Source organism: Lonchura striata, chromosome Z, assembly GCF_050655825.1.
Source record: "Lonchura striata isolate lonStrDom1 chromosome Z, ASM5065582v1, whole genome shotgun sequence".
Classification (NCBI taxonomy): Eukaryota; Metazoa; Chordata; class Aves; order Passeriformes; family Estrildidae; genus Lonchura; species Lonchura striata.
The window spans coordinates 39,392,020-39,406,679 of NC_140740.1; the positions used below are offsets into that span (position 1 = coordinate 39,392,020).

Genomic DNA, 14,660 nt, shown 5'->3' on the forward strand with positions numbered 1-14,660 from the left:
AGTCTCCTGAAGAGGAGGCTCAGGGCTGACCCCGTTGCTCTCTGAAACTCCCTGAAAAGAGAGTGTAGTGAGGTGGGGGTCGGTGTCTCCTGCCATACCTGCAGTGAGAGGACAAGTGGAAATGGCCTTAACCTGAGACATGGGAGATCCAGATTACATATTAGAAAAAAATTATTGTCACTATCAGGGTGGTCAGGCATTGGAATAGGTTTCCCTGGGAGGCGGTGGAGTCCCCCACTCTTATTGTTTATGCATCTGGATCAGGAGATGTGGTTTGAGGGTTACAGTGGCAGTGCCGGGCGAATGGTTGGACTGGGTGACCTTAAAGCTCTCCTCCAGACTCTGTGATTCTGCTATTCGTGCAGGCTCGCTAGGAGCTGAGCTCCCGAGGCCTCGCCGCGCCGCACTCCCCGCCTCCCGGCGGCTCGGTGCGGGCGGAGGGACAGGCCGCGCTCCGCCCTGCGAGAGCGGCGCCCGCGCACGGCGCCTGCGCCGCCCGCCCGCGCTGCGCGACATGGCGGCGCCGTGAGGCGGTCACGGAGCCTGGCGTGCCTCGCTGCCGGCCTCCGCCGCTGCCCGCTCGCTCTCTCTGCCATGAGGAATCTGAGGCTGCTGCGGGCCGGTGGGTGCCGCTCCACCGCCGCCAAGGGCACTCCGCAGTGCTTCTGCCTCGGCGCCGAGTCTGGCGCGGTTCTTGTGGGCTCCCAGTACGGGCTCGTGGAGATGCGCCCCGCCGGGAATTCGGTGAGAGCCGCGGCTGCGGGGCAGGGTTCTGGAGCTTGCCGGCGTGTTGGGGTCGGCATTTGGTTGTTGGAATAAAGCGTTTGCGACAGGAGCTCGCCTGTCTCCTTATGCGGCGGGGTCTGCGCCCCTTGGCGCGGGGTCTGCGCGGTCTCGGACCTTCCTGCTTCTCCCCGCCGCCGCTTGCTGCTGTCTCACGGTGCCGTGGAAGCCGCTGCACTGTGATCTCCGTGGTTGAAGAGGCTTTCTGTGCTTCTATAATACTAAATCTAACTTTTTGGGAGTGTGGCTGTGTTAGACGCTTGTCATTCGTGTGGTTTAGTCTTAAGCACGATCTGGCAAACAGTCGCATTCGGACAGGCTCACAAAACAGAACCAAGCAGGCAATGAGATAGTGAAGTGTACAAGAGGAAGCTTTGGGAACGTTGCACTGGTGGGGGAGGGGGGGGAAACCCCAACATACCGCTAAATAGAATGCTATTGAGTCATGAATTCCTGTTAGAGCTGGGTTGCTTTATTATTGTACAACTCTGAGGCATCTAATTCTTTCAGTACATTCACTTCTGAAATTAATTTTTCTAGGGATTAATTTTCAAAGACTGCTGTACCTTAACCATACAAATTATTTTCTTTATAAATTGTTTTTTATGCTGTGTGTAGTAGTCTGCATGCCCCCTTAAGAGCAGTGGGACACTTTAAGCAGCTACCCATACACCTCGTAATGTTGATATTGTGAAAAGGGTGTTGAAAGATGATTAGCAGGGCAAATTGGAAGTTGTGTATTGTTTGCTTCCATGTGGATTTTCTCATTTTCTTCTATTATTTTTACCATAAGAGGATCTTATCTTACGGGTAAGTAAAGACAAGTACTTCAGGTTGGCTTTTTTCCTGGTGCCATTCACACACTCACTTCTAATGTGTAGTGCTTTGTGTAAGTGCAGTATGATGAAATATACCTATGTCTTTTGCATTGTCATTTCTGCAAAAATCCCAGAGAGGTGATGTATAATTAGTAATCCATTGGCCTTTCTGTGTCAAGGTATCAAGAGAAGTTTCCCTGACTGTGGATGGGTTCTTGCCTGAGGATGGAAGTGGCTGTATCGTGGGTGTTGAAGATCTTCCAGAGCAGGAGAGTGTGTGTGTTGCTACAGCAGCTGGAGACATCCTTCTGTGCAATCTGAGCACAGAACAGGTAACATGTCAGGAAATACTCAATAGTACTGAGGAAATTCAAAGGAGACAGTAACCTTTAGGATTTCTTTTGGGGCCAGTTGTACGCTTATTGCATACTGATTTGTGGCTAGTCTCCGCTAGTCTCCATTCTCAGCAGCTGTGGGTCTCAGATTCAGTCAAAGAGAGAAATGGAGAGTTTCTAGCAGGCAGAAGCCTGGGAAAGAATAATTCTTTATCTCTCTTGTTGTTCACATTGTTTATAGTTAAGTTCTGTCACTGTGCGTCAAGCACTCTGCACCAGTGGTGTAGGTTGTTTCCACTTCAGGACCAGTGGAATTGGTTCTCACGAAGTTCTGTATAAAAGAGTGGTGTATTTTGAATAAACCAATAAACCGGAGTTTTACTCTCACAGCCTTCTGAGTCAGTCTTCTCATTCCCATCCTGCCTCAACAGCGACAGGCAGCCAAGATTTTTGATTTTTATGGTAGCCCTGGGAATGACTAAAGACAGAATATATACTGTGTAAAAGAACTGGAATTGAAATGATGATTTGCCTGTCCACAGCCTGGGTCTTCTAAGTTTGCTCAGTGGGCTCCCAGGAGCAAAGGATCAGCTGGAGAGTCTTACAGAAACAGGATATTGCTGAGACTAGGTAAAGAATAAAGTAATCCATTCATAATCCACTGTATAGCTACCATTTTGTTACCAGTTGATAAATGTTGACATGACTTAGGATATTGCAGAAACTGATACTTGCTTTCTGCTCCTTCCTCGGTATCAGATTTGTCTCATCTTCAGCAAGACACTTAAACACCACAACAGCACCCTCTGAAAGCTGAATCAACTCCCACAATACCTGTCCAACAGTGCAGGTTTAAGTGGACATGAGATGATAATGGTCTGTCTGGGTTAGCTGTAAAATTGTGGTTATTTGCAGTTTTGGTTCATGTTTGCGCTTGATTTGCAGATACCACTTAAATATGCAATGAGCTGTATCTGGAGAATGTGTCCTGTATTGCAACTTACAACATGTCATGAGGGAATAGAAAATAAGAGAGCTTTTGATACAGGAGACTTTTTTGCAGTGATAGTTGTGTCAGAGAACAGGTTTAACTTCAGATTCTTTATTTTGTGGGGTTTTGGCTTACTTTTCTGGTTTTTTGCTTTACTTTGCCAGTCTACTTGTGGTGCAGTCAAAAGACTTCTTTGGTGCAGACCACCAAGAAGGAGGTCTGGAAGAATTCTCTGCTTATTCTGAGACCCTCTCTATGCACGTGATAGTTACTCTGTTGACAGGTGCCCAGTCCCATTTTTCTTACCTGGAAAGATTGTGACACCCGAGCCTAATTTCTTGAATGGCATCATCTTGCTTTTTATCACAATGAGTGGTGTATTTCTTCTTCTGTTCCATGCATTTTGCAAATCAGGGTAACTATGCATAACAAAAGTTCTCTGCCTACTGCTATTACTTGCTCATGACTAGCTCAGTTTTCCATAAACTTTGACATTGGTGCAGGTATGTATAGTTGTCAAGTTCAGCATACACAGGCAGTCAGAATTTACCTGTGTTTGGCATTCTCTAGGTAAGAATCATTATGTCTGTGTTTTGTTACTGAAGAATATTTACCAATGTAATGACAGGCCCTTTCAGGCCATATTAATATGGAGACTATATGTGCTGACATAAGCTGAGAGTTGCTGAATAAAGCTCTTTCTAAAACAGTGTATGGTAGAATGTGCAGTGCTTGGGCTGTCATTCATAAACATTCTTGAGCCATTTTTAGTCAGAAATGTCTTTTGTTTTGTTCAACACAAAGTGTGAAGTTAGACTTCAGATTTTTTTTTTTAAGTAGAAGGCAGTTTTCTTTTCCCTTGGTGACTGATTTTGTGCTAGGATAGTGCTGCACTCATGTTCCCATGATCTTATTTTGGTCTTGCAGGTGGAATGTGTTGGAAGTGTGGACAGTGGTCTGAGTGTGATGAGCTGGAGTCCCGACCAAGAGCTTGTTTTGCTTGCAACAGGTATCAACAGCAGCCTGTAAGCTTTTTGGTATAGGAGTGAAACTCTCTATGACCAAAGCACAAAACATAACCAAGATTGAGAGAGAGGACAAAAAAGTTAGAAGCTGGGACTAGGACTAAAAGTGGAAAAATCTCTACCAGATCCTATATATTAGATTCCATTTCATGGTTCATAAGCTGTTTCAGAGATCCTAGCAGAAATTGGTTAGGCCCAAAAAGGTTCTTTGTGGAAGAATTTTTAGTCCTTAAAATCTTCCCAGGGAGTACATTTGATCTTGCCTCAAAAATAGAAAGACTTTTTTGTATCACCATTTGCCTTCTTCATAACAAAAACTGTTTCTTGGCCTTTGGCATGAAATATATGTGTCACAGGCCCTGATTAATTACAGGTGTGACTCATCTAGAAAATGAAATTAGCTTCAGACAAAACAGAATCATAGAGTGCTTGAGACTGAAAGAAAACTCTGGAGATTGCCTATTCCAACCACCTTGCTCAATTTGTGTTACCTAGAGCAGGTTTCTTGGGGATTTCACCCAGTTAGGTTTGAGACCCCACAACCCTCTGGGCATCCTGTTTGTATCTGTTACTGCCCTCAAAGTAAAAAAAAAAAACAACCTTTTCTTAAGTTTTAAGGGAATTTTCTGTATTTTAGTTTGTGCCCATTGCTTCTTGTGTTTTCCCTCAACACCACAACCCATATGGCTGTGTTTGTTTACTGTACCCCACCTCCTGCAAAATATATTTATACATGCTGATGAGATTCCCTTGAAGCCTTCTCTCCAGGGCAGTCTGGCTTGTCACAGCCTCCACTCATGTGACAGATTTTTAAAGCCCTTAATCATCGTTTTGACCCTTTGCAAGACTCACTCCAGTATGTCCTGGTCTGTGTTGCACTAAGAAGCCCAAAAATGGAGTCAGCATTCCATGTGTCTCACCAACACGGAGTAGAGGAGCAAGATTGCCTCCCACAGCCTGCTGACAGCACTCTTAATGCAGACAGGATGCTGTTGTCCACCTGTGCAGCAGGGTATACTGCTAGCTAGTTCAGCTTGGTGCCTCAGGAAGCATAGTTTATTGGTTTTTGCCAAGCTGCTCTCTAACCACTTGATTCCCGGTCTGTCTTAGTTCCTGAGATTATTATTTTCCATATGCAGGACATTTTTTCTTGTTGAGCTTTATGAAGTTCTGGGTAGCCCATCTTGCCTACATGACAGGGTCCCTGTCGACAGCAGCACAACCTTCTGCTGTATCTGCTGCTTTTCCCAGTTCTGTGTCATGTACAAACTTGCAAAGGGTCCCATTCTCTGTGTCATTAAGGACAATGTTAATCATTGCCCCTAGTGTCCAGGGTCATGCCAGTGACTGACCATGAGCTGCACTTACTGACTAGTGCTAGCAGGCTTTTGAGCTTGGCAGTTCATCTGGTTCTCACTGTCCTTTTATCTGTCTATACTTCATGGATTTATACATGATGATGTTGTGGCACACAGCGTCAAATGCCTTATTAGAGTCAAGATAAATGAAATCCACTGTACTCCCCATATCCACAGGGTGGTCATCTCATTGTAGGAGGTTATCAGGATGGTATGATATCCTCTTCATAAATGTATGTTCCCAGTCACCTTCTTGTCCTTCATATCTCCAGAGAAAAAGAACCAGGTACTTGTTTGGAACATGGAAAAACTTACTAAGGTTAGGCCAGGAAGCATATTTTTGAGGAGAAAAACTTGGAAGTGTTCTGTTCCAGTTTAAGGTTTCATGCTTTTTCTCTCTGGTACCGTGTTTCCTGTATTCAGGTCCATGACAGAACAACAGGAGCACACAAGAGAATACTTGAGTGTTTATTTGCTCCAGATACCAGTACCAGTACTGTATTTAATATCTGCCTTGCAGGTCAGCAGACACTCATCATGATGACAAGGGATTTTGAACCAATTACTGAGAAGCAAATCCACCAAGATGAATTTGGAGAAGGTAAGAGGTGCACTGAAATAAAGTTGCCCTAGCTGATGTAATTGATATGTTTTAAGCATGTGGAAAGTAGGGAAATGGAACTGAGCACTTTGAGGCCTCAGGAGACATTTTGTTTAGACTGTAATGCTGCTGGACAGCTGAAGGGTAAAGTCAGTATTGTTACTTGTTGGCATAAATTCAAGTAAGTTCCATGTACCAAAGTACTTCCTAGACTATATAACTTCGCAGCAGGTTTTTAGAATAAAAAAGGGGAGAAGGTGTGCCACCATTGAGTCAGAAACAGGAATTAGAAACCCATTCTTTTTATACACCATTCCAATACAGGTGGACCTGATTGGTCATTTAATCATCACCCTGTCACCATTGGCTAATTAAGAAGACGCTCTTTGGTAAACATTTTATGGAAAAATAACTGTTCAAAACACCAGCTGCAAGATTTTCTTAATTCTTTCTCTCAGTGTTCTCAAAACTCCCCCAGAACAATTCCTGGGAAAGTTCATCTGGCTTTCTCTCTCTAACCAGACTGTAACATCCACAAGGTGTGGGTTTGTTGAGGCTGTGGTTGTGTACATAGTGCACAGTAGTTAAGGTATTATCTGTAAATCTTCCACTACAAAAATTATTTCTTCTCCAGGAAAGTTTGTTGCTCTTGGCTGGGGTAAAAAGGAGACACAGTTCCATGGATCAGAAGGGAAAGAGGCAGCACATCGTAAACAGACGGTATTATACTGCTTTCTTTGTGTCAAGCCAATGCTCTCTCAGGGGAAACATGGTTAAAGAGAGTTACTGTTACTCCTGTGGTGCTGATTTGCCACCACCTTTCTGGTAGTTCTGTTCATATGCTGCTATTATTTGTTTCTGTGTTGTCTGAAATCACACATTTTTATCTTTGTTTGAATTCAAGCAAGCAGTGGAGAGTACTTACTTTTCAAACAAAGCTCAAAGTTAGATTTGCAGCCATTCCAGCATCAATCTTGAGCAAATCTCAATTCACCATGTGTCCAGCTTATGCACTGCTGTCTGAAAGCAGAGACCCCAGTGGATGGGAAGTGTAGTGTGTGGTGGTCATGTGAAGAGACAGTCATATGCACTTGGAGGAGGAACAGATTGAATAAAATAGTTTTAATTCTAGTGTTTCCTAAAACAACATTTTGAATAGTGAGTTTTTAACTTACTAGTCTTGACACTTTTTAATGGATGGATTTCATCCTAAGGCTCTTGAAAGAGCAGTCTGTTTAGACAAATACAGCAGTTTCCTTCCCAAGCTTTGATGCAACTTTCTTTTGTGTGACTTCAGGAAGTGTTACCAGCATCAGCCTGGGATGATGGCAGGCCTCGGGTGACTTGGAGAGGAGACGGGCAGTTTGTTGCAGTGAGTGCTGTCTGTCCAGAGACAGGTATGGCACCACATTTCTTTGAAACACCAGTGTGTATAAAGGGCTTCTTAAGCAGAATCTAGGTAAGGCAAGGACTGTTTGTGATCTGTTTCCCACTTAAAGCAAGGGCGAGTTGAGCTATTTAAGTGCCCTTTTCTCTGCTCTGGTGTTCTCAGAGCCATTTTATAGACATGATATTTTGAATACTTTCTTTGTGGTTTGGTTTTCAGTTCAGTGAGATGCGCGGAGGGAGTACTACTTTCCAAATACTATCTGAACTATTTATTCCACCTAACTTAAGATTTAAACAATACCTAATAGGCTTTCAATGCAAAATGGATTAATATGTTTGGGTTCATATGCCCACTGTCCCTTATATTAGAGTTTTTTTAGATACTGGTGATACTTTTCCCTTGGTTTTGCCCTGAGGTCAGAGAAGTGATGAGCATATGCATTACTTCTAAGACTGTAACTGATGTTTTTCATGATAAATACTACTTTCTGAGCAGCTTTAATGTATTGATTAACATATTGAATTGCATCAAACCACACTCCTCTTCCACTTGTTTGAATTTTTACCTTCAGTATTTCAGATTAGGGAGGATTGTAAATTTATAGCAAGATTTTAACACTTCTATGGTGAAAGTTGGAATGGAAAATGATTATAACTGAACTACATCAGACTGAAATTCCTAATACAGTTCTTTTAGTCACTTGGCTACTATGGAAGAACTACCTGACACAGAATAAATTCTTAGCCCTTAAGGTGTACAAGAGAAATCTCCTTTTCATGCATGTGCATCAAAATTTGCTCTTCACCCTCAAAAAATCAGGAAAGTCTCTTCCCAGTTTCCTTAGACCTTTGTCTCATTGCTTTCTCAACCTGTAGGTGCTCGGAAGGTCCGGGTATGGAGCAGAGAGCTTGTGCTGCAGTCTACAAGTGAGCCTATCTCAGGATTAGAACAAGCATTGTCCTGGAAGTGAGTAGTACTCCAGTATGCATGCTGACAGCAGCTTGTTATTCCTTGGTCACAGTCTTTGATCAGCATAATTTTAATTTCTTCAGCATTTTGTTGATTTTTCCCAAAATTTGAAGAAAGTTGCCTTCTGATTCAGCATGAGGAAGAGTAGCCCTTTAAACCCTAATAATCCTAATACTTGCATCACAAGTGGGAAGAAGGGATAGAGTCTCTGCATAGAGGCAGTGTCGAGTGGGTTTGGGCTGAGCTGTATAAAAAGAAGTATTACAGGTTCCTTTCCTAGTGCTGACATTTGGTCACCTGTGAGTATCATAAGCTCTGATCTGTGATGGATCTATGACTGACTGAACAGTGCTGAGGAAAATACATCCTCTTCTGCCTTTTTCTTCATATCACTGGAAAAAATGTGAGGTGAGGTGTTTAGCATGACAGTTAGTGATTGTATGAGCAATTAATTTTCATTTGGCTCTTTTTTAAGGCCCTCAGGAAACCTGATAGCATCTACACAAGAAAAACCCAACAGACACGATGTAGTTTTTTTGGAAAAGAATGGACTTCTTCATGGAGAGTTCACCCTCCCTTTCCAGAAAGGGCAGGTCAAAGTAAGTTCCTTGTCTGGGCTTCTTTGATGAGAGTGTAATGGACATAAGGACTAGAGCTCTTCCAGATTCTAGGAAGAGGTTTTTCTCCTAATACTCATGCTTTTCCTAATGAGAGAAGTGACCTGAAAAGAGAACAATGAAGAAGCCTGTGGAGAAGATGCAATGCCCTCTGCAAGCCCATAGTACAAAGACATGTAGTAAAGGATGATTGTAGTTTTGGGTACTTTTGTGCTCTATGTACTTTATACTAGGCAAATTATTCAAAAGTACTTTTCAGCATGTCAGCCATTGCAAGAGTGAGGTTTTATACTCATGTTATCCCAAATAAGTAAGAAGCTATTGCTAGGACATTACTTCAGTTTCTGTGCTTGGATGCTGAGAGGTCCTTTGGCAGATGCTTAACTTGGTGTCAAGGAAAGCAAAGAGAAGGCTGCTGTCATTTTTGTGGCCTCTTCATCTGTGGTCTTCTCAGGATGCCTTGTCAGGAGCTTTGCAAAACGCAAGAGCTCTGTATATTAACCAATGTACCTTTTGTTGTTGGGGCGCCTCCTGGTCTTGTAAACTTTCTGGGAGCAAGAATATCAGCAAGAGTCATGTTTGTTTCTGCAGGTTAATGAAATGCTTTGGAATGCAGATTCTACAATCCTGGCTATATGGCTGGAAGACCTGAAGGTGGAAAACTCCAACCCAAAGACTTATGGTGAGAGCACTCCATGAGGCTCTGGCTCTTAACATTTGCCTGCAAATGTCATTAGCAGTGGGTACTTAGGTACTCCTACTGCAGGGTAGGAGACACTGCAGAGACTTGCCAGTGGCTTTGAGGCTGCTGTGCTGGTGTAATGGTTTAACCACAGACAGCAGCCAAGCTTCACAGTCACTTGCTCACTTCCTCACCAGCAAGATTATGGAGACAGTCAGGAGGGTAAAAGCTGGAAAACTCATGGGTTGAGATAGTTTACTATGAAGAAGAAAAACCCATGTATGCCATAAAAAGCAAAGCAAGGAAATAATTCACCACTTCCCTTGGGCAGGCAGGTGTTCAGCCATCTCCAGGACAGCAGGGCCCATCACATGTACTGGTTACTTGGGAAGAAAAATGCTATCATTTCAAATATCCCACTCTTCCTCATTCTTTCTCTCACTTTATATATGAACATGATGTCATGTGGTCTGAAATATCTCTTTAATCAGCTGGGGTCACCTGTCCTGGCTGTGTACTCTCCTGACATCCTGTGCATCTCCAGGTTCCTTGCTAGTTTGGCAGTACAAAAAGCAGAAAAGGCCTTGGCTTTCTGTAAGCTCTGCTCAGCAGTAACTGAAACATCACTTATCCACTCTGTGTTCAGCACAAATCCGAAACACAGTTCCATAGTTGGCACTGTGAAGAAAATTAACTACCCCAGCCAAAACCAGCTGAGCTGGTGAGGAAGAACTGGTAGTTCAGCCTGAGTTCAAAACATCTTCCAGGCTGCTGTAATTTTAAGTGGTACGAATGGAATAGTAAAGGTCTGAGCCCTTCATTAAACAAGGGTACTGTCTCACAAGAGTAGCTCAGTGAATTTTAGGATTGACTTTTGCACAGAGTATTGTTTTTTTGTGCTGTATATTGTATGACACAGCTCATGGACTGAGGACTAGAACTGTTACTTTAATTGCACTTAACCCACCTGTAGAAGGGCAGTGGTGGTTGGGAAGGGAGTGTTTGAGCTGGGTCTCGAATACTAGTCTGTAGTAACTTTTTCTACAGTTCAGCTGTGGACCACAGGGAACTATCACTGGTACCTAAAGCAAAGTCTACACTTCAGTAGCTTGGAGGAAAATCAGTTGGTGTCACTGCTGTGGGACCGAGAGAACCTGTACAGACTGCATATACTCTGCCAGGGCTGGCATTACCTCTTCTACGACTGGCACTGGACCACAGACCATGGGCTGGGAGAGAATAGCCAACATATGGCAAATGTGGCTGTAATAGATGGAGGTAAGCAGTGGGACAGCTTTCTAGCTCTAGGGTCTGAAAAGGTGGGGTAGCCTTTTGTATTCAGTTCTTCTTTTAGTTGTTCCAACAACACTTTTAGGGAGGGATCCACATCATTGACAGATGTTTGAGGGTTAGTTCAATGAAGATAACTACTAAGCACACCAGCTATTTTCCTGTATATTTTTCCTGTATATTTCTGCTTCCAATAAAGAATCCAGGAAGAGCTTAATTAACATTTGGACTGGGGTTCATCTTAGATTTTCTTCTCTTTTCTTCCACAGATAAAGTGCTTGTCACAGCCTTCCAGCATGCTGTGGTGCCTCCACCCATGTGTACCTATGAGCTCCAACTCCAACAGGCAGTTAATCAGGTTGCATTTCACACAGATCCCAAACATAGTGGGGATGTGGTTGTCCTGGATGCTGATAACAGGATCTCTGTGTACAGATACGGTGAGAGCATGTTGCAACCTCATTTAAAGAAGCCCTGTGTTCTGAGAACAGTACCTTGGGAGACTAGTAAGGTCATGGACACAAATCTTTACACAAGACATACTTGGTTTAAGTGTGAGTTCAAGCTCTGCTCGGTTTTCCAGTAGTTTGAGTGACATAGAAGCATTTTGGTGGTGCATTGACTTTGTGAGAAGACCGTGTTTGGCAATTGACTACGTAACTGCGCTGGTAATATTCCCCTGCTTAGTTTCAGCTTGAGTGCAGCACATGGTGTCTTGCATAAGCTGTTCTGATGGAATGATGCTGACTGTCACTGGGAAGTGTCTTGAGAATCTGTCTGGGGCACCCAGCACTTCCCTAAGCAGTTCTGTATACAGTTTGCTGTGAGGAAGCAGCTGTTTTGTACTGCAATGTTGGAGTGTGACTGCCTTCCTCAAAGTGACTGTTAATGAGGATTACATTTTGGCTGTACAAGTAAGGATGGCATTTTCTGACTTTTTTAATACTTCCATGTAGCATCTACTTTTTGAGAAGATTGAAGATGGAAGGGAGTCTGTTGGGTGGCTCTCTAAACTCTGCTTTATTCTGCTTTGTGTTTGGTAGGACAGAGTACAGTTAATGATCCTTCTGTCAAGTTTGGAGCTGTGGGAGGAAATGGCTTTAAAGCAGCTGTGGAAACACCATACCTGGATAAAATCTACAGGTAACATAGAACTATTACAGCTGTAGAGGTCACAGCTCTTACCACTTTTCTCAAGATTTTTAAGAGGCTATCAGATAACATGGTTTTATTTTGTTGACACTGTGTCTGCAACTAGTGCTGAGAAAGGCCCTTTACTGCGGTCTCCATCTAGCGGAACCAGTTAATGACAGCAGTGAGATATCTCTTACTGAGCCTTCCTGTGCCTTGTACACAAAGGAATTACGGTGCAGTGCCCAGGCCCATGATTACAACACACAGACCAACAGGCTGCTTGCATAGCAGAGAGATTGATGGGGTTAAAAATCCTATCATGCTCTCTGTTCCTAGAGGTAGTTGGCATGGAAGAAGTACTACCTAGCGAAAACCAGATGGAGCTTCCTAGGTCTCATCCTTTATCTTCAGCTCAGCCTATGGCAGGATTCATGCTTCGAGTGTCTATATTTCTGCACTAGAACCCTCCCAGCCAGGCTGTGCCTAGGAAGTCCTCTGCCTCTATAGTGAGGTGGCCTACTGAAATCAGATTCTATTTGTGACCCAACTTCTGTTTTGTGACAGAGTTGATGTGAGTAGCAGCAGCAGTGAAGTGATGAATCCGCTGGGGCTCCGATTTCTCACATGGCTGCCAGATGACAGCTTCCTGGTTGTTGGTCAAGGGCAGCATGCTGCTCAGTCTGTCCTTCACCATCTGACTGCAGTGCCTCACGTGGCTGGAGCTGAAGAAGAATGCCTGAATTTACGGTACTAGAGATCTGTCAGTTGTGGCTGAAGTCTGAGAACACTTCTGGACAGTGCCTAGAAGGAATTAAGTCTCTTACTAGCCTGGAGGCCATGGGTTAAGGAATTTGGCTCTCTTCTGATGGGAGAACCAAACAGCTTATGAAGCTGCCTACTGGTCAGCACTTGCCTGTAGTCCTAATGCCTACACTCAGCCTGGCAGGTTGCATGCTAAGCATGCCAGTATCAGTACTGGATAGCTCTGTTCCTTGGAATTCAAGGCCCTTAGGGCAAGGGGATGGCACATGACACTGAATTCCTCCATTCCTTTGCCCACCATTATCAAGGGGACCAGAAGGGGACCAGTAGCCATCGAAATTGCTCTCCTCCTCCTCACCTGCTGGTCTTTGTGGGGCCAATTGAGCTAAAACCAGACACAAAAGAAAGCCACCTGGGGTGCAGAAATACGGTTCCCAAAGAGATCAGGAGAGCTGCTTTTTGCAGCACTCACCCAGCAAAGACAGAATGATTTGCATGTGAACTGTAGAACAGAAAAAGAGGGGTATGTTTGCAGAGTGCTGCAGTGCAGACAGTGACCAGCACAGTTAGGCAGATGCCTGTTGGCTGGAGTTGCTGGTGCTCTGCGATGCTACTGTCAGCTGACATAAGTGTAAGAAGTCTGCAGAAGATCTTTATATGAACAAAGTATGTCCATGCTGGAGCTGTGCATCTTTTCATCTGACTAGAATAAATGCAGGATTGAGGTATCTGCACTTAAGTATTATCTGCTGTGGCTGATGTTCTGTATTTCCTCTCTCTTGCATCAGATTGTCAGTGCCTGTAGATGGAGAAGTGATCAGCCTGTACTGCAGCCCTGTGACCAAAACTGTAGCTCTGCAGCTGACTGATGGACGAATCTTAAAATACCTGTGGGGTAAGCTGGGCCTTGTTAAAATACCTGGTCTTATGTGTAGTTGTTATATATTTCTTAAAAGGTTTAATGAGATGATTTTACTTTCTGGGACTTGAGTGACTCTTGCTGTGTAGTTGGTGCTGCTTTTATATTTCCTCCTCCCAGAAATGGGCTGAATAAAATTAGTGATTTGTGTCAGAATTCAATTAAAGATAACTTTATATATATACATATGAATTTGCACACACAAAGTTCAGTGCTGACTGACTGCAACATCCATAGATCTTCTCTTTTATTCTACTGTGGATAAAGGCACTACTGAGCCACTGGAAGTTACTACCTTCTTGTCTGCTGTGTCATGGATTTCTGTCTAGCATTCCTCCCCTCTTTCAGATAGTGTGGCTTATTCCCAGTTCTGGTTTTCGTAAGATATGTGTCATGTGGTTTTAATGTCTGAGTTTTTGATTGGCTGGAAAACAATTAGATCTTCTTTGCTCCTTAGAGGCTTCTACTCCAGTCCTTGAGCCCTGGCGGAGTAGCAGTAGCTCTGCTGTTCAGTTCCCCTACCGTTGTGTGCAGACTTCCATCACAAGGATCAGTGGTGAAGTAAGTGAGACTGAAGCAGATTAAATTCCCTACTCAGTTGTTCTCTGTGCCAAAAGCACACCATGGTCTTCTCCTCAGGGCCCAGTGATACTTGTTCATGGTGTTCTTCATAAGGCCCTTTGCAGAGCTGAGAGCTTATCTTCTCTTGCCTTCTAGAGCATTTCTGGTGGATTGCAGTTAACACCTGATCACCCCATTCTATGAATACAACAAATAATTTCATTAAAGAGTGAGAAAATACAAAATTGGAGATTTCTAACAGTTACTACCACACTCTTTTTGAAAGAACTGTTTTGCTTGGTTTTATTTGAACTTAACCTATTAGCAAATATGGCTGCACTGAGTTACTGCAGATGTCCTGCTAGTGCTCTGCTGCTTTTTCCTGTTGGAGATGGTTTCTTGATAGTTACAACTTCTTGAAGAAT

General features: G+C 43.6%; 1 protein-coding gene across 1 annotated transcript in view; it reads left to right on the forward strand.

Annotated features, from left to right (window-relative positions):
- The first annotated feature begins 498 nt into the window (after positions 1-498).
- Positions 499-14,660, forward strand: part of ELP1 (elongator acetyltransferase complex subunit 1) — a 31,434-nt gene continuing 17,272 nt past the window's right edge. The window contains exons 1-15 of the mRNA XM_021537111.4: positions 499-744; positions 1,781-1,933; positions 3,855-3,936; positions 5,831-5,911; positions 6,546-6,631; positions 7,209-7,308; positions 8,177-8,267; positions 8,746-8,869; positions 9,479-9,569; positions 10,617-10,847; positions 11,129-11,299; positions 11,903-12,002; positions 12,558-12,740; positions 13,544-13,650; positions 14,132-14,235. Of these exons, the coding sequence (XP_021392786.2) occupies positions 595-744; positions 1,781-1,933; positions 3,855-3,936; positions 5,831-5,911; positions 6,546-6,631; positions 7,209-7,308; positions 8,177-8,267; positions 8,746-8,869; positions 9,479-9,569; positions 10,617-10,847; positions 11,129-11,299; positions 11,903-12,002; positions 12,558-12,740; positions 13,544-13,650; positions 14,132-14,235 (1,854 nt within the window). The 5' untranslated portion in view covers positions 499-594. The remainder of the gene's footprint in view (positions 745-1,780; positions 1,934-3,854; positions 3,937-5,830; positions 5,912-6,545; positions 6,632-7,208; positions 7,309-8,176; positions 8,268-8,745; positions 8,870-9,478; positions 9,570-10,616; positions 10,848-11,128; positions 11,300-11,902; positions 12,003-12,557; positions 12,741-13,543; positions 13,651-14,131; positions 14,236-14,660) is intronic.